This window comes from Macadamia integrifolia, chromosome 4, assembly GCF_013358625.1.
Source record: "Macadamia integrifolia cultivar HAES 741 chromosome 4, SCU_Mint_v3, whole genome shotgun sequence".
NCBI lineage: Eukaryota > Viridiplantae > Streptophyta > Magnoliopsida > Proteales > Proteaceae > Macadamia > Macadamia integrifolia.
In genome coordinates, this window is record NC_056560.1 from 19,693,358 (window position 1) to 19,720,920 (window position 27,563).

At 38.5% G+C, this 27,563-nt stretch overlaps 3 protein-coding genes across 7 annotated transcripts in view; all 3 read right to left on the reverse strand.

The window, feature by feature from the left end:
* LOC122076944 (MAP3K epsilon protein kinase 1-like) overlaps nucleotides 1–21,969 on the reverse strand; it is a 41,181-nt gene extending 19,212 nt beyond the window's left edge. For 3 of the 5 annotated variants that reach the window (XM_042642613.1, XM_042642612.1, XM_042642610.1), the window contains exons 1-10: nucleotides 21,707–21,969; nucleotides 21,437–21,571; nucleotides 19,790–19,810; nucleotides 16,334–16,407; nucleotides 16,114–16,204; nucleotides 15,189–15,272; nucleotides 13,188–13,292; nucleotides 11,816–11,947; nucleotides 3,246–3,317; nucleotides 1,841–1,947 (exon numbers count right to left, since the gene is read on the reverse strand). In XM_042642613.1, coding sequence (XP_042498547.1) covers nucleotides 1,841–1,947; nucleotides 3,246–3,317; nucleotides 11,816–11,947; nucleotides 13,188–13,292; nucleotides 15,189–15,272; nucleotides 16,114–16,204; nucleotides 16,334–16,407; nucleotides 19,790–19,810; nucleotides 21,437–21,571; nucleotides 21,707–21,766 — 881 coding nt within the window. In that variant the 5' untranslated portion in view covers nucleotides 21,767–21,969. The remainder of the gene's footprint in view (nucleotides 1–1,840; nucleotides 1,948–3,245; nucleotides 3,318–11,815; nucleotides 11,948–13,187; nucleotides 13,293–15,188; nucleotides 15,273–16,113; nucleotides 16,205–16,333; nucleotides 16,408–19,789; nucleotides 19,811–21,436; nucleotides 21,572–21,706) is intronic. The other 2 variants (XM_042642611.1, XM_042642614.1) reach the window with 2 other exon arrangements.
* On the reverse strand, nucleotides 21,808–23,592 carry LOC122076308 (probable protein phosphatase 2C 63). The gene is made up of 4 exons (XM_042641623.1): nucleotides 23,450–23,592; nucleotides 23,215–23,303; nucleotides 22,949–23,130; nucleotides 21,808–21,990 (listed from the first exon to the last, which is right to left on the reverse strand). Exons 1-4 carry the CDS (start codon nucleotides 23,590–23,592, stop codon nucleotides 21,808–21,810), a joined length of 597 nt encoding a protein of 198 aa, XP_042497557.1.
* A 1,620-nt stretch (nucleotides 23,593–25,212) lies between these two features.
* On the reverse strand, nucleotides 25,213–26,251 carry LOC122075121 (mavicyanin-like). The gene is made up of 2 exons (XM_042640030.1): nucleotides 25,809–26,251; nucleotides 25,213–25,727 (listed from the first exon to the last, which is right to left on the reverse strand). The coding sequence occupies exons 1-2, from the start codon at nucleotides 25,987–25,989 to the stop codon at nucleotides 25,387–25,389; spliced, it is 522 nt and encodes a 173-aa protein (XP_042495964.1). The 5' UTR covers nucleotides 25,990–26,251; the 3' UTR covers nucleotides 25,213–25,386.
* Nucleotides 26,252–27,563: the final 1,312 nt, after the last annotated feature.

The following is a 27,563-nucleotide window of genomic DNA, read 5'->3' on the forward strand; positions in this document are numbered from 1 at the left end:
CCCCCCCCCCCGGTTGCAAGAAACTGAACTAAAATTTTTTTAAAGTACCATTCAGATTATCACAGTAAATTCAAGGAGTGATAGTCCAAATGGTTGGACAATTTTATGCTGGTTTTTTTTTCTTGGGTAAAATTATATGCTGTTCCATTGATTCTCAACCAAAGCTTCCCAGAAACAGAAATACATTCTAGAACAATACGTTACTTAAGTACTGAAAACATAATTTGTTTTTTATCAAGACCTCAGATTATAGAATCCAAGTATTTCACTTCCATTTTCACAGTTACCACAAATAAAATTGTAAGTCGCACAAAAAAGAATCCACGAAAACCAAATCTCTGGTCCCTTTCACTCTTTTTTTCCCCTTCCACCACTTTATCTATGGTGAACCATTTCTTCTATCCAACCTTCAGGAGTGACTATGCCCATAGAAAACTTCCAAGTCAGCAAAAATCAAATTCAAAGCTTAGCTTTAGAATATCACTCCAATTGATTTGTTAATGCAAATTGTTCACTGACTGCAATTATGAATCACAAAGAAAGAAAACCATGTCTGTTTGTGCGTGACACAGAGAGAGAGAGAGAGAGAGAGAGAGTGAAGCAATACCGGGTTCAATGGTCGCTACGGGCCCACAAAAGTAGTAAATTATTCAATTTATAGGTACAATGACAGTTTTGTAAATAAACTGAGGTTCAAGACCTTTGAAACAAAAGAGGGAGAACCAGTGATTAAAGTTGTAAGAGGAGGGGTGCTCTGCAATTTCAGAAGGGAAGAGGGGTGATGAAATCCAACTTAAACATGACAGGCTTAATCATAAACACCACTAAAGGGTTCTTAATAATGAATAAAAGAAGAAGAATATTCTTCTTAGAACCAGCAGTAAACCAGGTCCGTTGCAGGTAATAAATCGCATTCAAAACAGATCCAATCCAGCTGAAACCTTAGGATTACATTCTTAATTCAAAGGCCTCTTGACAAACAACAACCAGAAACTGAAGGATGAACAGGAGTGGACAGTAGCAATCTTGAAAATGTGCCCAAATCTCTCTAACCACAACTTGGTTCAGCCTCTTGACAGGCTGAGTCACCCTAGGTCAGAAACAAGTTCCCAAAGTTTCTGGCCCAAAGGATGAGATATGAGGTGATTCTTCTAAATCCCAAGGTGCCATTAACAGCAGGGATAAAAAAGCGGTAATATATAGAGAAGAAATAAGGAATAAGGGAAGGAAAAGGTCCATGGGGAAAACAGAACTTTAAAGAACAATGTTTAAATGACGGCGGACCTCGGCACAACAGTAAGGTTGCTCCATTGTGAACTAGTGGTTGCAGGTTTGAATTAGGAAACAGCCTCTCTGCGAAGCGGGGTAAGGCTGCATACATTACAACCCTTTCCAGACACCGCAGTGGCGGGAGCCTTGTGCACTGGGTATGCCTTTTATAAATCTGGGAAATAAGAAGCTGAGAAGGAGGAGATCACATCTGAAACGAAAGAAGAGTTCAAAGGAGAGGGGATAGATCTGCAGAGACAGATCTTGGCAGCAACAAGGTAAGAACTTTTATTCAATCTCCAATACTCCATCGAATGTTACATGCCAGTTTAAGTCTCCTAATTGGAGTCAAAAACTGAAAACAAGTAAGAATGCAACTGAAACTCTATCTACTAATTACTACCAATGAATAGCAAATTACATAAATATCCCTCTCCCTACGTCTAACTACATTACAGAATACAGAGAGAGAGAGAGAGGGACGAAAAAGGATGAAAAGCCATCTGGCAGAAACTATTCCTACATTGAAAAAAATGAACAAGAAGCTACAAACCTACATGTCGTTGACTACCTGACTGTTTCACCGGACTGCCGAAGAGAGGGCTGCAAAGCAGGTCTTGAGTTCTGTATCCACGGATGCAGAAGTAATGCCTTCGCATCTGGTCTCTGCTTGGCATCCTGAAATATGCTTCTCAATGTCAAATAAAGCAGTTGAATGACTAAAACAATGTAAAAGTAATGTCATTGCACATGATTAACCTCAGACTGAAACATGCTTCTCACTAGCTAAATACAAAATTAAATGACTACATGAAGTTGCAAAAGTCATTGTCCAATGGAATTTTACATAAGTCTAGTCTAACAGGTACAGTCAATCCTTGTTAACACAATACAACTGCAACTTTGCCAATGTAATCTCACACAGCGGGTGCGAAAAGACCACAGTGCCCCGCGCTGAAGATTCTCATGTGCACCCTCCCATTGGCCGTGGGTGTGTACGTGTACTACCGAGTGGTGTTCTCTCGCCCTTATATAAGTGCATCATGACATGAGGATGATAGCTAAGATAGATGTGCGATAAAACCAGGATGGATAAAGTAGGGAATGACCATATTAGAGCTGATTTGAGAGTTGCATCAATTCATGCTAAGCTTCAAAAACGTCGTTTGAGGTGGTATTGGCATGTTCAACGGAGGCCTATGGATGCGCCAGTAAGGAGTAATGATCTAATTCAAATTGAAGGAACTAAAAGAGACAGACATAGGCCCAAACTGACCATAGGAGTAGTAAGGAAATATATGCATAGTCTAGGCCTAGTCCCAATTATGACCTTGAATAAAGCTGATTGGAGGGCAAGGATCCATGTAGCCAACCCCATTTAAGTAGAATTTCACTGCATTGTTGTTGTTATGTTCCTTTCCATTTACTATTATTGTTGTCTTTGCAGGGATACATTTAGTTGGCATAAGGCTGAGTTGTTGTTTGTTTTGTTCACATATATCATCTCATAACTTTTGTTAGAAGAGATGCTGTCCACAGATTTCACAGTTCCTTCATTTTTATGATTTTTATTAGGAACATTTTAATCATAAGATATATTTCTAAAAGCACAAAAGTCTAACCAAATCTCATGACAATTTTACAAATAATATTGGCTAGAAATAAAATAACAAATCCTTGTCAGATAACTTTTTCCCTTGAAGAAATTTATGTTGTGTAACATTTCGAGATGTGCAGTTTATTAAGGTTCTAAAAGAATACTGGTTCCAATACTCCAATAAAATCCCAGGTCCTAATTGATTAGGCGCGAAGACAAATTTATTTATTTGCACAGGGAATTCCAACCCCCCCCCCAAAAAAAAATGTGTACAGGTTCTTAAAGATGTAATGTTGAAAAATATTGAAACCACTCTTAAATACCAAAGCAAAGGGATAGAAAGACTGAAAAATAAAAATTTGATGCATCTTTACATCACCTTCTTAAAGCACAGACGCAGGAAATCAGTAATTTCAGGGGAAAGGTGATCAGGTATTGGTGGACGCTCATCCTGCAAAGCATAAATCCAGTTCATTCAACTGAGAGTTCATAACAATATCCAATATGCAATGGTACTGATGCAGTAAATCTGTTATTTCAGGGGGAAGATCATAGTTATCAGGGTGTCGCATAGGCGACAAGGCGGCTCTGCCTGGATTGGCGCCTTGGTTACCTAGGCAACAAGGCATCGCCTTCAAATAATTTCAGAAAAGTATAAAACAGCTACAGAAAGTAAACTCCACAAGCTTAACAACAGAGATCCACTTATCTTTTTGAAAAGTTAAATAGTAGATACAGCATTTGTTGGTGAGAAGTACTGAATCATTTCTCTATATAGTAGAGTTATACTAGGTCACTTTATGATGATTTACTGAATCATATTGTGAGTACAGGCTTAGCACCCTGTTAAGTGGGGGTGTTATTGTCATTACAGAACTTTAAATAAATCTATAGGGAGAACGATGCACACCACCCACATGGTGTGGGATGGGGCATCATACAAGAGGGGCAGTGGTTCATTTCAAAAAAGAGAAGAAAGAGATAAACACAATGGGTGGTAGCTTGCGGCATATGGGCAAGAGATCGCTGCCTGATCGTTTAGTCTTTGCACCAGCACGGGGGTCAATGAGAGCGCACACAGGGGCATACACATGAATGGTATTTTTCATTTCACATGAGGTGGTTGGTAATTCTGCACACTCATGTGTCGAGATGCAGGGGCTACGTGACGAGGAAGCCTTATTTTTTCCCTATATATATATATATATATATATATATATACACCATATAACAGAACCGATCTATATCAAAATCCAGGGAAATATGGTTCTCCCGGTTCTGTATGGTGAGAAGAACGAGATCGGTGGAATACCGTACTCCGATCCGGCAAGAAAACGATCACTAGGATAGGTGCGATACCGTATCCAGAACTAATTTGTGCAAAATTAAAATAAACAGATAAACAAAGCAAGACAGACTAAGAACTCAAAAATAAGAACATAAAGTAAAAACTGTTTAACTGGATCTATGTTTCAGAATCAAAAGGCATGACTGTAGGTTTTGATCTTAAGATAGAACAAGAAGCAAGCTATATGCTAGATGCAAGATGCAAAATAATTTGAAAATAAAATACACTTTGCTTATAATTTGGAGATCTTTGATTACAAGGCTTGGGTAGGTTTAGGTTAGAGGATTTGAGAAGAAGAAGGGTATTTGGATCTTTGTTGGAGCTTTGGGTTGTTGGTGCTAACTTTTGAGGGCGATCGGACTTGGAGGGGACGATCGGACCTTGAAGTTGTTGTTGAAGACCAGCAGAGCTTTGTGGTATTCCGGCAGAGCTTCGTCTTTGAGGAACTTGAGAGGGGCGATCCTTGGGGAGCTTCACTCTTTAATTCTAATTTTGGGAGATATCTCACAAGTGATTTGTGAAGAGGGGGAGTGTCCTTTTTATAGAAGAAAAGACACATTTACATTTCATTTGGGTTTGCGGCGCATTTGAGTTTCATTTGGCACAATGCTAAATTATATTTGCAACAGTACCAAGTTACATTTCATTTGGAACTGTGCACTTGAATTTGGAATACTATCTGAGGGCACTGTTGGCACCGAAAGTTGAGATAGGTTCCGTCCTTGGATTTGGAATCTTCTATCTTGGCCGTTGAAATGGAATCTTTGGTCTCGTTCTTTGATTTGGAATCTTCAATGATCACACTACGGCATTCCATATGTCTAAGACACTGTTTTCCGCATTGGTTTGATCAAGGAGTTTGTACCATATTTGTTTGAGCCTAGTATTGGCCGGACTGTCATTTAACCTGGGACAGTAACAGTGCCACCTTTCCTCAAAGAGATTGTCCGTGGTTAACTGACTAGGTGAGTTATCAACATCACCAGTCGGCTAGTTTAGAACCATCCTAGCAGACGTTAGGGACCAAATCATCGTTTGGTCGAAGATTTTGATTTTAAGGTAGCCCGACGGGATTTCCGAGAGGTTACCGATTTGAATTTGCCAGAGGTTGATGCCTTAGAGCTGAAGGGCTCGTCATTTGGATCATCCTCGTAGGGGTTTTGGGCCATTTGTTCACTATGACAGTGGGCCAGCATGGAGCCTTTGATAGAACTAAGACTATAGGCACCATCACTGGAGCCCTCATCTTTTGAGTCGGAACCGAGCTCAGCGAGGCGGGCCAGAAGAGCTTCCTTCTCACTTTTGATGCTGGATTTTGATGAGGCTGGAAGGGCCGGAACTGTAAGCACCATTACGGCTTTGAATGAGTGTCGTCTTTTCGCATTTGGAGACATCACAGTTGTCCCACCATTTGACATTGAAAATCCGGCAGAGAACCGAGGCAACCCAGTCAGGGGTATGGAAATCATTGATCTCATATTCCCAGAATAGGATCCATGCCAGACGGCAGTAGAGAAAAAACTGGAGATCAGGTTGGTGAGGATGTTGTATGGAGTGTTTGCAAAATATTTGGTAGGAATCTTGAATTTACGGTGGGAGGATGTCAAACATAGGACCATATTGATCCCACCATCGAGGAAATCAGAGGGTGTCTGGTTATTGAACTTGTAATCAAAACAGAAAAACCAGGAATGGCGATTAATTCTATTTTGGAAGCAGAAAGCTTTGTACCATGCCTCTTGGTAATCATAGTAGGTATAACTAGGAGGGTTATAGGTATTTGAAAAATTTTTGGCAGTGAAAGGATGATTTTTCCAATCTTGGAGGCTGAGGATTTTGCAAATGGTAACAATAGTGTGAGTAACCAGAGATTTGTCATTTTTGTCAAAATTTAGTTTGAATCTGCCAGAGTCAGTATCTACGAGGATGTACTCATAGAATTCTTGTGTCTTTGCAGCAGAGGGGAAATAAAAATGCCACCCTTGGAAGAAAATTCTTTGAGCTATATTGATAGGTGAATCAATATAATTTTGAAGAGATTCTTCAATGGTGAAGAGGTCTTCTTTGAAGGGTTTTTCATGATATTAACTTTTAAGTTTGGATCCCTGAGCTATTTGGAGGGGTTTAGCTTGGGTTGTTTGAAGGCTGGAGCTGGCTTTGTTTGTGGTTTGAAGGGGGCCAACGGCCGAGGAGAGAATCAAGGCATGGGAGTATGGTTTGTTTGCGGAGGCCAATTGGGATTGGCTTCGTGTGACAATTTGGTTTGAGGGGGCGACAGTGGTGCCGTAGCTAGATTTGGATCGGACAAGGGAGTTTGAGAAGTGGACTCCTTCGGGGGAGCCATTCTGAGGAGGTTGATTTGTGGAGTCTGGCCCAATAGGGAATCACGGGTAAGAAAGTTAGGGACAGTTGAATTCTCCTTTAATATAATCAATTTGAAATTCAAAAATTAAAAGCAAAGCTTGCCATCGAGCAAAGATTTGTTTGGATGCAAGATTTGAAACATCATTTTGTAAAACAAATTTGGCTGCGCTACAATCGACACGAACTAAAAATGGTTTATTTAATAATGCATTTTGAAATTTTTGGATGCAAAGAACTATAGATAGAATTTCTTTTTTAATGGTATTGTAATTCTTTTGAGCAGAATTCCAGATACCGGAAGTAAATTGGGGAGTTTTTGTTTGAAAATTCCACCATATCCAATATCTCAGGCATCAGTTTCAACAATTTTAAAAGCCTCAGGATTAGGGATGAATAGGCAAGGAATTTCTTTGACCAGCTTTTTAATTGTTTGTACGGCGATAGTTTGGGTCGAGGACCAAGTATCAAGGTTCTTCTTAAGCCGGAGATATAAGGGTTTGGCAATTTTGCTAATTTAGGGAAGAAAGTCTCGAACATAATTTAGACTTCCTAAAAATCTTTGTATTTAGGTTTTGTCAAGTATTTGGTCAGAGAATTTTTCACCAAAAGAAATGGCACGATCGATAGGGGTCAAGGTGCCATTTTCGATCAAGTGGCCAAGAAAACGAACTTTGGTAAGAAAAAATTCCATTTTACGTTTGGAAAGGACAATGTCATTTGATTTAATAATTTGATAGAAAGTTCGCAAGTGTTTGAAATGCTGATCTACTGAGTCAGAAAAGACTAAAACATCATCAATGTAGACAATTGTAAATTGTCCATAAGAATTGAAGATGTCATTCATAATCTTTTGAAACTCGCTGGAGCATTTTTAAGGCCGAATGGCATGACATTCCATTCATACAAGCCAAAGCAGCTTTTACTTTATGTTCTTATTTTTGAGTTCTTAGTCTGTCTTGCTTTATTTATCTGTTTATTTTAATTTTGCACAAATTAGTTCTGGGTACAGTATCGCACCTATCCCAGTGATCGTTTCCTTGCCGGATCGGAGTACGGTATTGCACAAGTCTCGTTCTTCTCACCATACAAAACCAGGAGAACCCTATTTTCCTGGATTTTGATGTAGATCGATCCTATTATATGGTATCAGAGCCACGATCATTGAAGATTCCAAAGATCCCCTTTAGCCTGTATGAATGGAATGTCATGCCATTCGGCCTTAAAAATGCTCCTAGCGAGTTTTAAAAGAATATGAACGACATATTCAATTCTTATGGACAATTTACAATTGTCTACATTGATGATGTTTTAGTCTTTTCTGACTCAGAAGATCAACAATTCAAACACTTGCAAACTTTCTATCAAATGGCATTGTCCTTTCCAAACGTAAAATGGAATTTTTTCTTACCAAAGTTCGTTTTCTCGGCCACTTGATCGAAAAGGGCACCTTGACCCCTATCTATCGTGTCATTTCTTTTGGTGAAAAATTCCCTGACCAAATACTTGACAAAACCCAATTACAAAGATTTTTAGGAAGTCTAAATTATGTTCGAGACTTTCTTCCCCAAATTAGCAAAATTGCCAAACCCTTATATCTCCGGCTTAAAAAGAACCCGGATCCTTGGTCCTCGACCCAAACTATCGCCGTACAAACAATTAAAAAGTTGATCAAAGAAATTCCTTACCTATTCATCCCTGATACCTCAGATATTATATATGGTGGAATTCTCAAACAAAAACTCCCCAATGAAAACAGAGAACAGCTAGTCCAATTTACTTCCGGTATCTGGAATTCTACTCAAAAGAATTACAGTACCATTAAAAAAGAAATTCTATCTATAGTTCTTTGCATCCAAAAATTTCAAAATGCATTATTAAACAAATCATTTTTAGTTCGTGTCGATTGTAACGTAGCCAAATTTGTTTTACAAAATGATGTTTCAAACCTTGCATCCAAACAAATCTTTGCTCGATGGCAAGCTTTGCTTTCAATTTTTGAATTTCAAATTGATTATATTAAAGGAGAATCCAACTCTGTCCCTGACTTTCTTACCCGTGAATTCCTACAGGGCCAGACTCCACAAATCAACCTCCTCAGAATGGCTCCCCCAAAGGAGTCCACTTCCTCAAACTCTCTTGTCTGATCCAAATCCAGCTACGGCACCACTGCCGCCCCCTCAAACCAAATTGTCACACGAAGCCAATCCCAATTGGCCTCCGCAAACAAATCATACTCCCATGTCGTGATTCTCTCCTCGGCCGTTGGCCCCCTTTAAACCACAAACAAAGCCAACTCCAACCTTCAAACAACCCAGGATAAACCCCTCCAAACAGCTCAGGGATCCAAACTTAAAAGTCAATATCATGAAATACCCTTCAAAGAAAACCTCTTCACCATTGAAGAATCTCTTCAAAATTATATTGATTCACCTATCAATATAGCTCAAAGAATTTTCTTCCAAGGGTGGCATTTTTATTCCCCCTCTACTACAAAGACACAAGAATTCTACGAGTACATTCTCGTAGATACTGACTCTGTCAGATTCAAACTAAATATTGACAAAAATGAAAAATCCCTAGTTACTCACACTACTGTAACAATTTGCAAAATCCTCAGCCTCCAAGATTGGAAAAATCATCCTCTCACTGCCAAAAATTTATTAAATTCCTGTAACCCTCCTAGTTATACCTACTATGATTACCAAGAGGCATGGTACAAAGCTTTCTGCTTCCAAAACAGAATTAACCGCCAATCCTGGTTTTTCTGTTTTGAGTACAAGTTCAATAACCTGACACCCCTCTGATTTCCTCTATGGTGGGATCAATATGGTCCTATGTTTGACATCCTCCCACCGTAAATTCAAGATTCCTACCAAATATTTTGCAAAAACTCCATACAACATCCTCACCAACCTGATCTCCTCCGATTTTTTCTCCACTACCGTCTGGCATAGATCCTATTCTGGGAATATGAGATCAATGATTTCCATACCCCTAACTGGGTTGCCCCGGTTCTCTGCCGGATTTTCAATGTCAAATGGTGGGACAACTGTGACGTCTCCAAATGCGAGAAGAAGACACTCACTCAAAGCCTTACGGGTCTCAAACCAGTTCCAGCCCTTTCAGCCTCATCAAAATCCAGCATCAAAAGTGAGAAGGAAGCTCTTCTGGCCCGCCTCGCTGAGCTCGGTTCCGACTCAAAAGATAAGGGCTCCAGTGATGGTGCCTACAGTCTTAGTTCTATCAAAGGCTCCATGCTGGCCCACTGTCATAGTGAACAAATGGCCCAAAACCCCTACGAGGATGATCCAAATGACGAGCCCTTCAGCTCTAAGGCATCAACCTCTGGAAAATTCAAATCGGTAACCTCTCGGAAATCCCGTCGGGCTACCTTAAAATCAAAATCTTCGACCAAACGATGATTTGGTCCCTAACGTCTGCTAGGATGGTTCTAAACTAGCCGACCGGTGATGTTGATAACTCACCTAGTCAGTTAACCACGGACAACCTCTTTGAGGAAAGGTGGCACTGTTACTGTCCCAGGTTAAATGACAGTCCAGCCAATACTAGGCTCAAACAAATATGGTACAAACTCCTTGATCAAACCAATGCGGAAAACAGTGTCTTAGACATATGGAATGCCGTAGTGTGATCATTGAAGATTCCAAATCAAAGAACGAGACCAAAGATTCCATTTCAACGGCCAAGATAGAAGATTCCAAATCCAAGGACGGAACCTATCTCAACTTTCGGTGCCAACAGTGCCCTTAGATAGTACTCCAAATTCAAGTGCACAGTTCCAAATGAAATGTAACTTGGTATTGTTTCAAATATAATTTAGCATTGTGCCAAATGAAACTCAAATGCGCCGCAAACCCAAATGAAATGTAAATGTGTCTTTTCTTCTATAAAAAGGACACTCCCCCTCTTCACAAATCACTTGTGAGATATCTCCCAAAATTAGAATTAGAGAGTGAAGCTCCCCAAGGATCGCCCCTCTCAAGTTCCTCAAAGACGAAGCTCTGCCGGAATACCACAAAGTTCTGCCGGTCTTCAACAACAACTCCAAGGTCCGATCGTCCCCTCCAAGTCCGATCGCCTTCAAAGGTTAGCACCAATAACCCAAAGCTCCAACAAAGATCCAAATACCCTTCTTCTTCTCAAATCCTCTAACCTAAACCTACCCAAGCCTTGTAATCAAAGATCTCCAAATTATAAGCAAAGTGTATTTTATTTTCAAATTATTTTGCATTTGCATCTGCATACGCTTCTTGTTCTATCTTCATATCAGAGCCTACAGTCGTGCCTCTTGATTCTGAAACATAGATCTAGTTAAGCAGTTTTTACTTTATGTTCTTATTTTTGAGTTCTTAGTCTGTCTTGCTTTGTTTATCTGTTTATTTTAATTTTGCACAAATTAGTTCTGGGTACGGTATCGCACCTATCCCAGTGATCGTTTCCTTGCCGGAGCAGAGTACGGTATTCCACCGATCTTGTTCTTCTCACCATACAGAACTAGGAGAACCCTATTTCCCTGGATTTTGGTGTAGATCGATCATATTATATGGTATATATATATAGGAAAAGAGAACCTACCAGTCTAGCATTCCCACTTCCCACACCAGACACAGCTGGGCATGAAAATATCCACTGCACAAAGGAGCAGCTGGGTCTTTTCCCACCCAGCTGTGTTTGTGCATGAGGAATGCTAGACCGGCGGGGTTCTTTTCTCCGTATATATAATATCCCTGGGAGGAACTCCAAGCTGTAACGGATCAGTTTGCTTTGAAACTCTGACCCTGAAATCCACCATTATATTCTTACATCTTGATTAGCTGGTTTCTTTAGTGGGCCTGGCGAGTGAGGAGTTTATCCTCATCCATTTGATTCATTTCTAACTCGGAGAAAACAAAAATCAACCAAGCTCTCAGATTGGCAGGGAGGTTTCTAATTCCAACAATCATTTCTTTTTTCCTCTCCTCTTTATTTTCTTTTCTCTGTTCTGCCCTATTCCGTGTTCAGGGCCTGCTACAGCACTAATTTATTCATTCTTATATATATATATATATATATAGAGAGAGAGAGAGAGAGAGATGGACAATCTCAGTATAATGAGTACACAAAAATAATTCATGGTTCCTGGCTATCTGGGTAATCATTCCCAAAGATAGAAAGCAAATCATCCAGAATAAACCAGAACCAGAATAATGCTGGCAAGTATAGACAAGAAAGCAGACCTGGACAATGCGAAAAAGTGCTGGCATTGGCTGGAGATCATAGTAAGGAGGAACACATGTGAGAAGCTCTATCACGGTGCAACCAACACTCCAAATATCTGATGCAGCACAAACCCCTGACATTTCAATCACCTGCATCGGATAAATAGTTCATATATGCTTGCAATATTATATATCATATATTTTTTGGATAAATCCATGTACCAGCGATCCCTCACAGTGAACTTCAATTGTTCCTTTTCTTTCGATTTTATAGGACAAATGACTATTTTCAGATTTTTTTTTAACCTATAATATTATTAGCAAAACATGAGTTTCACCTGAATTATATCACAGACTGAAGGAAAATTAAACAAGTCATTATTCTTATAATATGGTTTTACAAAATAATATATATGATCTTTTTTTAATAAAATTATTTTGATTTCTACATAAAAAAAAATTGTTAATATTTACGAGAAAATTTCCGACTTCAATTTAAGCAAAGGCTGCCTTTGATCAATCAGAGACACACCACATCCTAAGTTGAAGTATCTGAACAGATAGTCTTTGGAGATGGCAACATGGGCGAAGCAAAAACTTCCTTAAGGTGTAAGGCCACCAGTACAAGAGGCTAGGATGCCTAACGCAGGATCATTGTGGAGTCTTCTGACCCCAAGTGGTTTGGTTAAGAAAAATTTTTGGTGGCAGTTTCAGAAAGTGGTCCAATCTGGCTAGACAGATATTTAATTCTTGTTTGATGTGCTATAAACAGATACATGCTTTCAGTGCTCTCCAATTTACAGTAAAAACCAAATAAATAGGTGGCCAAAGGCCCTCTTTGGTATCATTTTTCTTTTTTTTATTTTTGTTCACAAAAACATTTTTTATTGCATTTGGTATAATTTATGGAGCTTGTTTCTATATTAAAAAAAAAATTTGATCAAACACAAAATTAAAAAGAGATCAAGAGTCATTTATGTGTTTTGGCCAAAATTGATTTTCAGTTATTTTTACGCTGAACTCTAATGAGCACGTGCTTAAAATACCAATATGGAGGGGTAGAGTAGTCATTTGCTTTGTCATTAGAAATTCAAGGCCCTTGCCCCCTCTGCTTCAGTCCAAAGTGGAGAAAGAGAGCTATAAGGAAGATGAGTGAAGGGAATATCTCTTTACCCGTTGAGTGGCCATTTCTTCAAAAAACCATTTTGCACATAGGGATACCAAACTATTTCTCACAAAAAACCATTTTTGTCAAGTAGTTACCAAACCATTTTTATGATTTGATAGAAAATGGTTTTCATTAATGATTTTTGTTAAATAGGTAAAAATCAAAAAGAAAAAGGATACCAAAGAGGGCCTAAATTCTGAAATAACACTCTTTTTTAGGTACCTCAGGGGCCATCCAATATGGCGTTCCAACAACAGCAGAATGTGTATTAATATCAGCCTCAGTTAGCTTTGTCGCAACCCCAAAATCTGCAAGCTTAACAAGACCCTGAAAGTATAATCATATAAAGAAGTTGCATTCAGCGAGTGTCCGAAAGAAATACAACAAAATAAAAGGGGAAGGACAGAAACCAGCTAAGAGCCTACAATCTGCAAACAAACACCCAGATGTTTCCTTGTTACTTTCATTTCTTTGTTGGGTTAGTTTTCCAATTAGAGAGTTTGTTTCTATTTGTGTAAGTCTTTTATTTTTCTTCATAAATTCCGTAATCCCCATCATGGGAGTAGATTGAAGAATAGAATGAATTGGTTTTGAGTTACTGTGGTGTGGTGTGGTGTGGTGTGGCTTGCTGGCCATAGTGTTCTCTCTTGTCTTCCCTTTGTCTCACTTCCCTCTGTTCCCCTTCCCCTTCCCCCGCAGGACCTTATTATTATTATTATTATTATTATTATTATTATTCTCTTCTTCTCTTTCTCTGTCTTCCTTTTTCTGCTCTATCATTCATTGTTTGTTCTAACGATATTACAGCCCCTTAAAGATTTGTTTCAATCACTCTCTTTCTCTCCCTCTCACCCTAGGATTTGGGTTGAAGGAACCCTTACCAAAGCAATTTGATCTCTGTTATGAAACTGAACGAGAAGTTACTGCTGGTTCTACAGACCATCGCCAATCTTTGTTGCAGGTCTCCCTATTGATTTCCCAGCTCCTTGTTTCCGGTAGCTAACCGATGGAGTGATAAAGCAGGATGAACCGATCCTTCGCTTGGAATTGCAGGCCAAATAAAGATCGATTTAAGTAGTTCTCCCAACTGGAGTGTTCTCCTCTTCCGCTGGTTGTTTGTGTCTAGAGGTAGAAGACAACCTCAATCAGGTTGTTTATTAAAGAGGGCATTACCTGGCAAGTGGCAACACCATAAATACCCCTGTGCTTCTTGTTTAAGTCCAAGTCTGCCCATTACTTACAATTGCTTCCATCTCTGTCCCCATACAAAAAATATAAAAGAAAGTTGTGTCCTAACCCACATACACCTTCCAAAGTAAACCTTTACAATTTTGATTCATTAAAAATTGCCACTCCCCTTTGCCACCTTTGTTATATTAATGGTTCTGCCATTACCCTCCTACTATTAGTAATTGTGTACTTGGGTGGGCCCACAGCGAACCGAAACAGGGTTTCCAAACACCGGGATCACACCAATCTGGGTACTATTTGTCACTTTTACCTCAGGCTCCATTTGGTTGGATAAAAAAAATGAATGGGAGTGTGGAAGAGCCCAAAAATATAATTTGGGTCTTGCCATTTTCCATTGTTTGATTGAATGTTAAGTATCAATCAGCATTCTTGAATTTATGACAACACTTTCTATTATTTTTCCACTTTTACTTCCTCTCAAAACCAAAGGAGAGTTCACATTTTCCATGAAACCAGACACTCGTTAGAAAGTGAAAAATTTTCCAACAATATCCTTTCTCTTCGTTACTTTGCCTCACACTTCCCTTTCCCTTCCCTCCCCTTACACTCAACCAAATGCAGCATAAGAGGAAACATACAGAAAATAAACACATAAAATAAATGCCCAAAGTAGATGACAAACAATGCAACAGCATTATTGTTCTATTAAGCACACATATATAATGCTTAAAATTACAAAATTCAGAAGCAAAACAATTAATTTTTTATGAAAAATACTTGGAAGCACAAAACCAGTAAAACCAAGGTGCATATTGTGATAAAAAAGAACACCTAGCGGACAAGGAGAAAATTACAAATTCAAGACTCAGGAAAATGGTCCTGCTAGGGGCAGGGGACTTGAGGCATTACCCCACACCCCACACCAGAGATAAAAACAAAAACCAAAAAACCAAAAAAAAAAAAAAAATCAAAACAAAACAAAACAAAAACAAAAACAAAAACAAAACAAACAAAGAAAGAAAAATATGTTACCTCTTTAGTTGTCAGTATATTTGCACCTTTGATATCCCGATGAATTACACCTTGCTCATGTAGATAAACCAAGCCTTCCAAAACCTACCATTCAAGAAATATTAGCATTGAGGAAATCAAAGTGAAAGCAGGAAATGTAAAATAAGAATGCATAAACTCAGGTCTCATGCCTGATTTGGCACGCTTTCTATTTCAAATTCATAGGGTGATTTCGAAAATGAAATTGCATTCACTCTTGCTCTTTAATGAGCAGACGGTGAATTTGATGGGAAAATCAGTTATTTCATGTTAAAATAAAACATCGCCCTTCTTCTTCTCCTGACGGTCTCACCACAACCACCCCCTCCCCATTCCCGGCCCCACCCCCGCCACTGCCACCACCCTCTACCAAAGAAATATGGAGAATCTATTCTCAGAAATTGAGTAACCAAATGGACTTTTTATCCTTGAAATATTTCAGATTGATGCAACCAAAAAATATCAATTTCTTGACCGAAAATCTATTTGTTAACTATTTCACGTAAATCAATCTGAAATTGAAATAGAAATCATACCAAATCGAGCCTCAACCACTTGTCACATGTTAAATTTGAGAGGATCAAGACTCATTAAAAGGGAAGTTCCATCCAAGAGATTGAATGGAAAAAATTCAGCATGAATGGATGCCTACAATGTGTATTTTTTAACATTCATTTGGCCATCCTAGAAAATTTGAATATTGCTTCAAAAAGTCCTAAAGAATAGCACTAAGATCAAATGATTAAAAATCATCCGATAGTAACAAAATTTAATATATGTGCATGTTTAGGTCATGATCCCTTGAATGTTGACATGTGCAACGTTATAGGTGTCCAAACCTGTGAACAGGTCTGGTAGCCCCACATTGGAGGCTTTCCCAAATAGACATGCATGCTTGTGCATTAACCTGAGCAATGTAAACGGCAACTAGAGATTCTGGAAAAGGTCCAAATTTGTTTGGTTTGATAATGTTCGCAAGAGAGCCATTTTCCACATACCTACAAGAGAAACATTTAACATTTAAGAGTGTAAATTTGCAATGTGAAATTTCTTGTTTGGTGCATCTGTTACAAAACTCAACCCAACTCACTCTATCTTAACCAAACTACTTGAGGAAGAGTACTTACTCAAGAATTATGTGCAGGTGAGTCTTTGTCTTTGAAGATCCAAGGTACTTCACAATATTTTTATGGTTCAAATTCTGCTAAGTAAGCAAATAAATAAATAAATAATGGTTAGAATCCATAAAAAGTTAACTTAAATTTCTGAGGTTCCTCACATTTGTGGTATCTTAAGCCACAGTTCCTAAAGTTTCATACCTTACTCTTTGGGTGCATCGAACATAGACAGTGTTAGTCCAGTCCAATATTAATGTCATTTGACAAAATTACTCTTGATTTAAAAGGAACCCTGGTTAAAATTGAGCAACCAAGGCCCCCATTTCGAGCAAAGGTTCCTCCACCAGCTACATGGGTTAGGGTTAAGGTTAGGGTATTCTGACGACTTAGAAAGCACCAGACTGGCTGAAGAAGAGGGTTTACTTGAATCAAGAGGCACTTTTTGGGCCTGTGGCTTATATTGGTCTTCATTGGACGAGTTGAATCTAATATTCAATAGTTTTCCTCTAAAGGATGAGAGATGATCTCCATACATATTGGGATTTTGGGTAGGTGGGTCCACCAGAATAATCCTCAAGGAGAAATCATTAGTATGCACTGAAGAAAATCAGAAAAAGGAGAATTTACTGGTGGGGTGCGAGGGGTTTGTAAACATTTAGGAAAGAGCAGGTCAAGGTCTTCGGCTGTGGCAGCAGCGCCAACACACTCGTTTCAGGCAATGTTACAGGTGTTGGGTAAGTGTTCATCAAACCCACAATTTTTATTAACATTAACTTCATTTAATTTGCATGATCATTAACAGGCTATGATTTACCTCAAGTTTTCACCTAAAATGTACTCAACTAGGGATATCAGTGGACAATATGTTCATATGGTCATCACATCATGTGTTCTTTGGGATATTGATTCCAAGACAGGTGTGAATGCACATACGGAGTGTGCATTGTACAGGATCACACAAGAATCTTGCATCTGTTACTACCAGTTGATAAGTAACAAGATTCTCATTTATAAAAATTAATTGGTACCTTGACCTAAGAGGTCCTTGTTGTCGCGGTTATGCATCATGGGTTTTTCACATCAATGGTTGATGTCTTTCTCTAACTAAATATTGGTATACAGGATTCATGTTGTTTGTTTGTGAACGAAAGAGTCACTCAACATGGAATCCACTGCCCTACTATGGAATGTCAAGGAGAAAGAATATCAGTGTATGATTGGACAAAAATATGCATCCGGTAATGCTTTTGTCAAGTTTTCACAAATTATTTTTAAAAACAAATATAATTTATTTGTAATATTATTTTACTAAATGTTTTAACAATGTGTTTTCTTCCAATAAGTGACACAGAATCTCTGCACTAACATGCTCGATGGAAAGGGGATTGGCAGTAATACAATTATGCAATTGCATGCACTATAGTAAGGGTGTAAAATGGTTCGTTTCGGTTTTAAATTGTTTCAGCTTTTCAGTTTCAACTATTTCGGTTTTAAATTTTTTTTTACTTTTTTATGCAAACGGCTTCTTTCTCTTTAATTTTAATCTAACATTGAATTGAATTGGTTATTGTTATATGTTTTCTTTTAATACTTGTAAAACTATAGTAGTTTATATGTTTTAATTTTTATTCAAAAATGTTTGAATGTCTCTAAATTTTTTAGGGGGATTTGTTATTTCTTGTCATAATTGTTTCCTTTAACCATGAACGACTTAACTTACTTTGTTATATTAATTGGTTTTAAAGGTATACCATCAGTTTAACGGCTTGGTTCATTTTAAACCTTTTAGCTAAACAATCGCAATTTTGAAACCAAAACCGAACCCTTTATTAAACGGTTTCACAATTTCGGTGTAAACAGCTCAGTTCGGTTTTGGTTTGGTTTTAACAACCTTACCCTATAGTCCATTATGTTATATTGTTTTAGTTGAGGGACTGATAAGCAACTAATTGGATTGAATTGCGAATTAGTTTTTCTTTGGGGAGATTATGGTACAAAACTTATCTATCAACAACCATACAATATTATTAATAGGATCAATTAATTTATATGGCTTTTGGATTAAATAAGATACCCAATGGGATCCTACCTCTTCCCACATTGTAGTATACAAGGACACTAAGTGATGACAAGGCCATTTGCCATTCGAAGTTATAATCTGCTTGGGATTGCGAATCCCAACCAAACTCTGACTGGAACGCACACTCAAAGTGGGCAACCCATTTTATAAATAGAGGGATGGGAAAAGAGAAAGTCCAATGATTTTTGGCTATTCCCTCTATATCAAAGTGCATTCTCGACGATAGCACAGGTTGTGTGATCGTGTTCCTTGCGTTGCTCAAGTGTGTATGAATTAAGTTTGAGTGGAGGAATTACACATGTGGTTCAAAAGGTAACATGTATCCTCCCATTAAATTTTATCCGGCAAAGTTCGCATCCCAAAGGAGATTGATCCGATCCTCCAAAGATTCAAACGTTGCCGAAAACCCATTAGGACTAATTCCCAACAACAGGAGGCATATATTTAATTCCTAGTGGATATTACTTTCTTGTATTACACATGATTTGAATATGTGGATCTTCCTCCACAGAGCAATCTCTCTGACAAGAAGTTTTGAGGAAGCAATTAGATTGTGTAGGATTTCTTTGGAAGAAGGGAACGACGCTCTCATTCGCATTTGAAGCTTTGGTCTTCCAAGTTTCGAGGAGACCAGAAAAGGTAAGAGGAAGTCAATAAAAAAGTAACCCAATCTTCCAGTTTTCTTCAAGAGACAAAAAGGACAAGGTATTGGATCAGCAAATTGGATTTTTAGTCTTTTTCTGTTTTCAGTTTTTGTTATAAGAGAAAGAAGAGAAAAAGGAGGTAAGATAGTTGTAATTTGTACATTAAGCCCAAGATCAAGAGCCTCTCTCGAAAAGAGAGATTGGGAACAGGAAGGAACCCACGTTTGATCTCAAACAGACACTGGTTTAGCAATAGGAAAAGGAATTTAAATGTGACTTGAATGGCTAAATTGGAGTAAAGTCTCCCACTGAATCACTGATGCACCTAAAACATAATATATGGAACGTTAATCCAAGGAGTAATTTACCCATTAAATATATCAGTGGATATGAATATTTCCCAATACCAGCATGTTGACTTAACCAGAGTGAATCATGATATAAACCCAAGGGATTGTCCATCAGTTGAATACCAAATCATCATTAGATGTAATTGACAATCAAATGGTTACTCTACACAGGATATCAAAGCCAGTCAAATTCCACTAGGAAGACTGTTTCAGGTCATTAATCATCTAGGGAAGGATCAATCACCTTAAATGTGCCTCACATGTACTAGTATGAAGTATGAACTATGAAGGTGATAAACCATTCCTAATAGTCAACCTGACGGGCATATTTTTCTCACACTGACAGTGCATAAAGTTTTAACATAGAAGCTCATGGTAAAGGAAATGGCACCTTTAGTAGATCAATCTCTTGCTGTGATGTAGAACGCATTCGCCAAAGGAAGAAACGTTGCAAAAGGAAAGCAGTTAGTCAATGGGACATTCAAATTCAGAAAAGAGAAGGGAAAAAAATACCTGTTTTGCAAATTGCTCTTGTAAAAAAAATATAGAACCACCAAGGATTTGAATTGAGTCATAAAAATAGAATATACAACCTAATTTGACATAAAGCAAGATATTATCTCTTGAATAACACAAACTGTGACTTAATGTTGCACACAGCAAAAAAATTATGTACTATACATGGAAGAAAGAACAGAGACTACTTCTCAAGCTCCACAACTTGGTTTATCGCTCAATAATTATCAACATTTTGAAGTTTCAACATAATATTTTAACTTCTTATTAACTTCATCAGAGAGCTGTATATCTCTCCAAATTTTTTAGTACTCTGGAAATTTCAGCATCAAGCACCATTTTGCAGAAAAACACAACCATATGCTAAAGGGCATTGAATTGAGAGCTGAGCCATTAGATCCTGATCACAACCCCGCCAAAAAGGAATGTGCATTCAACAATGCTGTGGTACACTGAAGAGAGAAAGGATCCAATATATCTTGAACATAGAAGTCCCCGTTAATCTCACATAATCAATTATTCCAGCCTTCTATCCAACACAATTTTACACACCATTAAGCATCTTTTTCCTGGATCTTGGTCATGTTTCTCTGACAACTTCCATTGGCATAATGGGAATTCTCATAGAAACAAATTGGGAGATGTTGGGAGAAGAAAACCTCAATATTGGGTTAATCGGACAGTCACATGGAAGTTCAAAATTAAAGGAATAGATATCTGTAAGACTATACAATACAGTCTTCAGTTTAAATCTGATAAGTAGAAAAGTTGATCCCAGATGAAAACAGCAACTATGTTCACAAAATAGAGAAGTCAGAACAACTTTCGGTTGTCATAAATGCTAGGGAGAATGTACAAAACCTAATACTGGGATTATTTCTCAAATTTCTAGTTTCTCTTTCTGAAGAAGTGGGACACGCAACAATTATGCACTTGCCCATCCAAAACCATCTCTTATATCTTCAATGAGGAGCTAATAATGAGATGATAAGAAAAACAATTAAGCTAACAATCAAAGGGAAAATAAAGAATTGCGCTTACCCATTAAATCATCCTACAGAGAACGGAAAATAAATATCAAGTTTCTACATCACTGGGAAACTTCCAAGCATTAAAATCAGTGTCTTGAAAACAAAATATAATCACCAAAGCATAAAATGTTGCTCGAGAATGCATAGAAAACGCTCTAAAATCCCTCAGTATGTATGCTTCGCTTTTCCTTTCTCTAGTAGACAATGCTGACCACAATGATCGACCATATGCAAGAATTCAACAGGGGAACAACAATAAAACCCACCGATTAAGGACAACTCAAGATAATCACCCAAAAAAAAAAAAAAAAGGGCTAAATAATCAAGTTCAAAACACTTCAAGTGGGTTTAACATTACAAAATTGTAAATGTTCAGTTCTAGTAATTCAAGAAACACCGGGCATCATACACTGGATGTAAAACTAAGACTCAAGATGTATTGAAAAGTAAAACACAACACTAAAGCTCAGTAACCGAGAGATGAAACAGACCATGATAATGTTGAGATCCTCTTGAGCGATATTCTCCAGAGACACCTGCTTGATCGCAACGAAGTCACCATTCTCCAAGTCGAGGCCCTTGTACACACGAGCGTGCGCTCCCTTCCCGATCTCATCTCCAAGCATCTACACCAAAACAAACCAACCTCACCAACAATTAACACCATCAAGATCTCAAAAGAACACAAAAGCAGAGCAAACCAAACCCTAAAAAAAAAAAAATCAAACCAAGAGGAGAAGAAAGAAACACTCTCGACTCACATATTTGTTGTCGAGCGTCTTCGATTTGTGGAAATGCGAAGTAGCTGCCTGACGAGACATCACTGGATTCTATCAGAGAAACCTCTAAAATCGCACCTTCATCAGCACCGAACAAGATCGTCAGGAAACGAACGGGACCTGCGATTCCCACCGGAGGTCCGAGCTTCCGACGGTGACGAAGAATCAAGAAAAGCAACAACAACACACTCTTTAATTCTGTTCAAATTGGTCTCCGCATGTAAATAAAATCCAAACCCCGTTTTCGCTTCGTTGAGGAGAACAAGCTACAGGGGTAATACGGTAAAATCATGTAGTGAGAATAGATACAGTTATTTCCCGGTAATATTGAGGATTGGTAGTGAATACACACAGAGTGGATTGGACTTAATCGATAACAATTTAGGATTCATGTTAATGTTTATTTACAAAATGGCAATCGTTATTCTCATGGGCGAAAGGATGTCGGTCATCTTACCATTATCCTTTACGGTGGGGTCCACTGAGTCAATTACTCTTTAGAAAAGAGATCTTAGGAAACGAACGTTGTCCATTTCACCTCCGAAGACTCGATGAGGGGAAATGGTGATTGGTTGAAATTTAAATTATAAGGACAGTTGGTTTCAAGAATGGCAGTTTTGATATTTTAGTGAAGTTAGAGATTAGAATATATTCGAAATTGACCGGACGGGTGTTTATGTATGCTGGAAAACAGCTGGCCAACGACGCTGGGTTCACGCCGTCAAGAAGGGTGAGCTGGATCTCAATAAGAAAGCAGTGTGTTACAACAGATACTTTGAGAAACTTTAACCATGATTCACTGGAACCTACGAGTTACACATCAGACCTTTAGTACGACTCTTCAGTGCCAGCCGCTACGACCCATAAGACCATTAACGCTAGAAGCCCGACCGAAATTCCTTTCATTGGTGGTTGGAAGCCTCGAACTAGGGTTGAAACCTTAGCCCTGGGCCCTGACAAGGACCCGCCCCAGTTTGCCCTAAGGCATGAACAGAATTTAGATCAATTTTTTTGGGTAATTTGCAATGCTACTCCTGGAGATTACCAATATTATAGAGACTTCTCCTTTTTTTCACCAAATTAAATTTTGACCCCCTACCGTCAGTTAGTGTCACAGAGTATACCAAAAAGGCTGATGTCAGCTAATATATTTTATTTCAAATATCAAAATGCCCTTAATACTTAAACCTATGTATACTTTGGTACTCGTCCTATATCCTTAACCTGCCGAACTTCATGACTGTAAACGAGAATATGAGAATCATCTGGATGAAGTGCCTCCACCTCCTTCCTTACTTCCTCCACTGCAAAATATTGATCGGTGGACAAGCATTCCGTCAACATCGAAATCCTTCGATCCACGGATGCCTTCTGCCCAAGAAAGGCCCTGGAGTCCCCAAGATTGGCTAGATACAACATATCATCGGAAATGGCACCAACCAAACAAAAGGAACTCACATAAGCGATCTGCGGCTAGGCCGGCCACAAACGCTTCACCAAATGCAAGAACTCCTCCTCAGTGGCATCAAAAGCCTTCTTTATGACATCCGCTGACAATCCCCTTTGTTCCGCCAAAAACCTTGTAGAGATAGTGGAACAAAGAACAAATTGAGTAAGTTCTCATTAACCAATAGAATAATCTAAAACAGAATGAAGAAAAAGGAAAATTGGGAAGGTGGGTTATTGTGAAGATAAGGGAAGAGATGGTTATTGATGAATCGAGACGCTTCAGGGCCACCATGTCCGTCGTAGACGCCAACATAAGTGGCGGAAGGAGATGTGAAGACTTTGCTTTGATCTTCAAGGGAAGAGTTAGCTTGAACGACAGTGATCGAAAAATCGTCAGATGTGTGAGGTTTCAAGTCCATATGCCAAAGAAGTCTGCCTCTGCCGTCGCTACCGCCCAAATCATAAGGTGAAGGTCTCTCTCTCTCTCTCTTTCTCTTTCTCTCCATTGTCTTCTTCCTTGCGCTTGTGGCTGAACATAAGGGGAGGACCTTTTTTCTTCTCTATTGTCTTATTCCCAGTTGAATCTGTTTGTTTTGTTGTATGAGTTGGGTTGGGATTTTTTTAATCTATGGGATGAAGTGGGGTCCTCCTCCCTTTTTCTTCTGGGTGACTGCAATTACTCAGACCCGAAGGAACCCAGATTGAACCAGCTTCCTCCTCTGGTACTTTACTTTCACTAAACGTTTTTTTGTAATCCCTCCCTCACAGATTAGGACGTTTCCCTCATCAGCGACAGCCAATCCAGCCCCTCCCTCACAGGAATCTGGTTTCTGGACTCAGGTAACGATCGTCGTTGTTTTCTTCTTCGCATAAATTCTCAGTCGGAGAGTATAAGGTAGACGCCTTGGGTTTACTTTTCTCTCTCTCTCTCTTTCTTTAAATCTTGGGTTAAAATATTAGTTTTAGTGAATAGGGTATAACAGTCATTTTAACTATTCATTTTACAATGACTGGCGATAAGGGGTTTTATTCTAATTTGGTGAAAGAGAGGGGGTGCCCATATAATATTGACATTTTTCAGGGGGTGGCGTCATAAATTACCCTTTTTTTTTTATCAGAAAGGCAAATTAGGATTGAAAAATTCCTACCATAGGTCAGGGTTAGCTTTGACCTGAAATTTAAAATAGGTCAATCAATGTTAATCCAACCAGTGCAAAAGTTAGGGTCAATCCAACTCAACCTAGCCCAACCCAACCCGATCTGGATTGGGTTGGTATGAACCCAACAGGGTTGGGTCTAGGTTGAATTTTGAGGACCTAGAGTTGGGTTAGGATTACCATTAGCTGAAACACAAAACCGCCGATTGGGAAACACTCTATGGGGAAAACATTGACTAAGAAAGGCACTATGGTCATTTTATACCATTTATGTTCAGACACAAGGCATGATATGTGAGTCCCCTAGTAAACACTAGTATGGATTCGTTCATGTCTAATAAGAGGACCAGACAACAGCATGCAAAATGCCCTAATGCATTTTTTTTTAAAGCAATTATTAGATACTTTGTTTGACGCCATGATCGGTATAAATAATGGGTAAAGGGTAAAATGGTATTTCTGTCCGTTTCAAGGTGATCCAAATTGATATCGATCCCATTTAGGTTTTTTATCTCCCATCAACTGCATGGGAGAAGTTGGAGCTGATTGGCAATGTAGCCCACATCCGCACCTACACGTTAACTTGTTTGATATTAGCTCGATTGATCCTGAAAATCTGACTTGAATGTTAAGTTGATTAGAGGACCCGTAATTTTTTTTTGGTTCGGGTGTATAGAAAATGGAGAGGGTATTCTCCTATCTACAGGGATTTGATGCCTTGGCCAAAGAGGAATATAAAAGCCTTGATTCTTACTGGAGCTGCTGCAGCTGCTCCTTAACCATTAGATTTATGTCAAAGTTAATCATCCCAATATCAAGTAAAAGCACAAATTTCAATAATTGATTAGATCAAATCAGTTTTGAGAGAGAGAGAGAGAGAGAGAGAGAGAAATAAAATCTGAACATGTAAAATGAAGCAATATTGTTCCTGATTCCTAGTAGAAGGTGTAATCACCCAACTATTCTTAAAAAATTGAAAAAAAATGTGGTCATGGAGACACCTAGCCTAAATGTTGCTGCTAAGACTAAAAAGAGATCTAAAGAGGGGGGGGGGACTTAGAAGAACCTAATTAAAAATGCAACCAAAGCAGACATTACGAGTGGAGCAGCAAAGGGAGCTGCCACGTTAACTGCACCGTTGGACCCTGCAGAGGACCCACCAGTCCCATTCTGGCTGGCTGGTGGGGGAGAAATATGCGACTCCAACACCTTAATGATCAACCTCTGTCCTTTCGCGCAGTGGCCAGAGACACCACTGATGAAGTAAAACAAGCCTGGATGATCAAACCTATAGGTAGTGTTGCCAGTGTTGGAGAAAAAGATTGGATGTGAAGAATGACATTTCACGTACTCGTCAGCAGTCACTACCATCACTGAATCCTTATTGTACTTGAAATCTGAAGTCATAAATGTAAATGCACATAATTAAAGATTAGCTTTTAAGGATGACTTATACCTAAATTCCTAATAATACTTACCGATGGAGTCGTTGACTAGGAATCGCTGTTTCGAAGCCCAATCATTATAAAAATCATCATTCTTGGAGGAAGGAACAGCCCAACCTTTGTTATCACCGACTTCGAATTCATGTGAATACACCGAGAAGAATTGGGTGGAAGAAAGGAGGATTAAGCATAACAAGAATTGAGAGGTGGCCATTGTTTTTTCTTTGAAGCTGAAGAGCGCCTGAGCTGATTAGAGAGAAATCTGATTACTTGGGTTGGACTTTATTAGATTTAGTTTTGAAGAGTGTTGTGAGGAGGTAGTTACCGTGTGAAATGGGAGAGACGGTGGAGAGAGAGATGGATTATGGAAGTGGTGGGTTTGTTGGAGATAACCGTTAATGAAGCTAACTTTGACTTGGTCTTAACCGTCTTTCAAATATGAAGATATTCACTTCTGCGAAGTTGGATCCGGAGGTTAAGAGATTGGATTGAAATTTCAAATTTTGTGTAAGATCATATATGTATATAAAGAAAGGGAATAACCATTTTGCGTAAGAATAGGGCACTAGTAATGCACGCATTGGAGGAAAATGAATAGATAAAATTTCCCAAGATCCGCTGAATTGCCTGCCTCCAACTCCAAGAAATACGAGGTCTTCACTCCAGGAATCTGCATTCGTGACAATTAGAACTATGTTAACCAATAGATCGAAAGGGCTGGCTTTTAATTAGTACCATACCTCCCTTCTCTTGGGAAAAAATCTTATTCGATGATGTTTTCGTAAGTGTGTCAATTGGTTCGGAATCAAGTATTTTGTTTGGTCACGGTTTCGGTTTTAAAGGGTGCTAGTATGATCCATAATTGGATCAGTTCCACTTCGGTTATAGAAATTGGTGCTTGTACTAAACCTATCTAGTACCGGTATGATTTCAGTTCCTATTTGGGTTTTATATTTAATTCCTATTTGATGCCAGTATCCAGTTTTAACAATTTTTTTTTTGTAGGATCCAGCTTTTAAATTCGATTCTGCTATAAAGATGACAAAATATAAATGTTCATTTACTAGGCTGTTGTTCTTGCCTAACAAGAGGAGGTTTAAACTTAGACTATAACTTTAACTCTATAAAACAATTTAAATGATTAATTACGTCAGATTTCTATTTAAGTTACATCAAGTGTTTAGTTTTAAGAAGAGGAAAAAGTTACATCAAGTTATTCAGTTCGATTCCGATTAGAACCACCGATTCTTACATAGATCTAGATACAAATCGAACCAAATTATAAACAATCATTTCAAATTCAAAATGTAACCATATTGTAGTCGATTTGGTTCGGTTCAGGGTATTTGGTATGGAAGTGGATTCAATTTCCGATTTTAGTTCCGATTTGACACCCTTATGCTTTCCCATCTTCTCACATTTTAATCATGTAAATCTCATGTCGACATTTGTTTCTCCTCTTTCATCACGTGGGTCCTATGAGAAAATTGTTTACAATCGTGATTAGTGAGGTGGGAGATTCATCCTACATTGGAAGTGTGGGGAACATCTTCCTTAATTTAGAATTATGGTAATCTTAGCATGATGTTAATGACACTTATATATGATACATCCATTGAAACTTCTATTTTTCTCTAGACGTGGGTCAAATTCTCTTCCCTTTAACAAATATGAAGTGCAATGGATTTTAGAAGGGCAAAGCTTTCTGATGATGCCACAGTAGAACCACACCAATGAGAGGGCCACATTTGTTTGATGAGAGAATATGTCAATTTGCGCCCTTTGGTA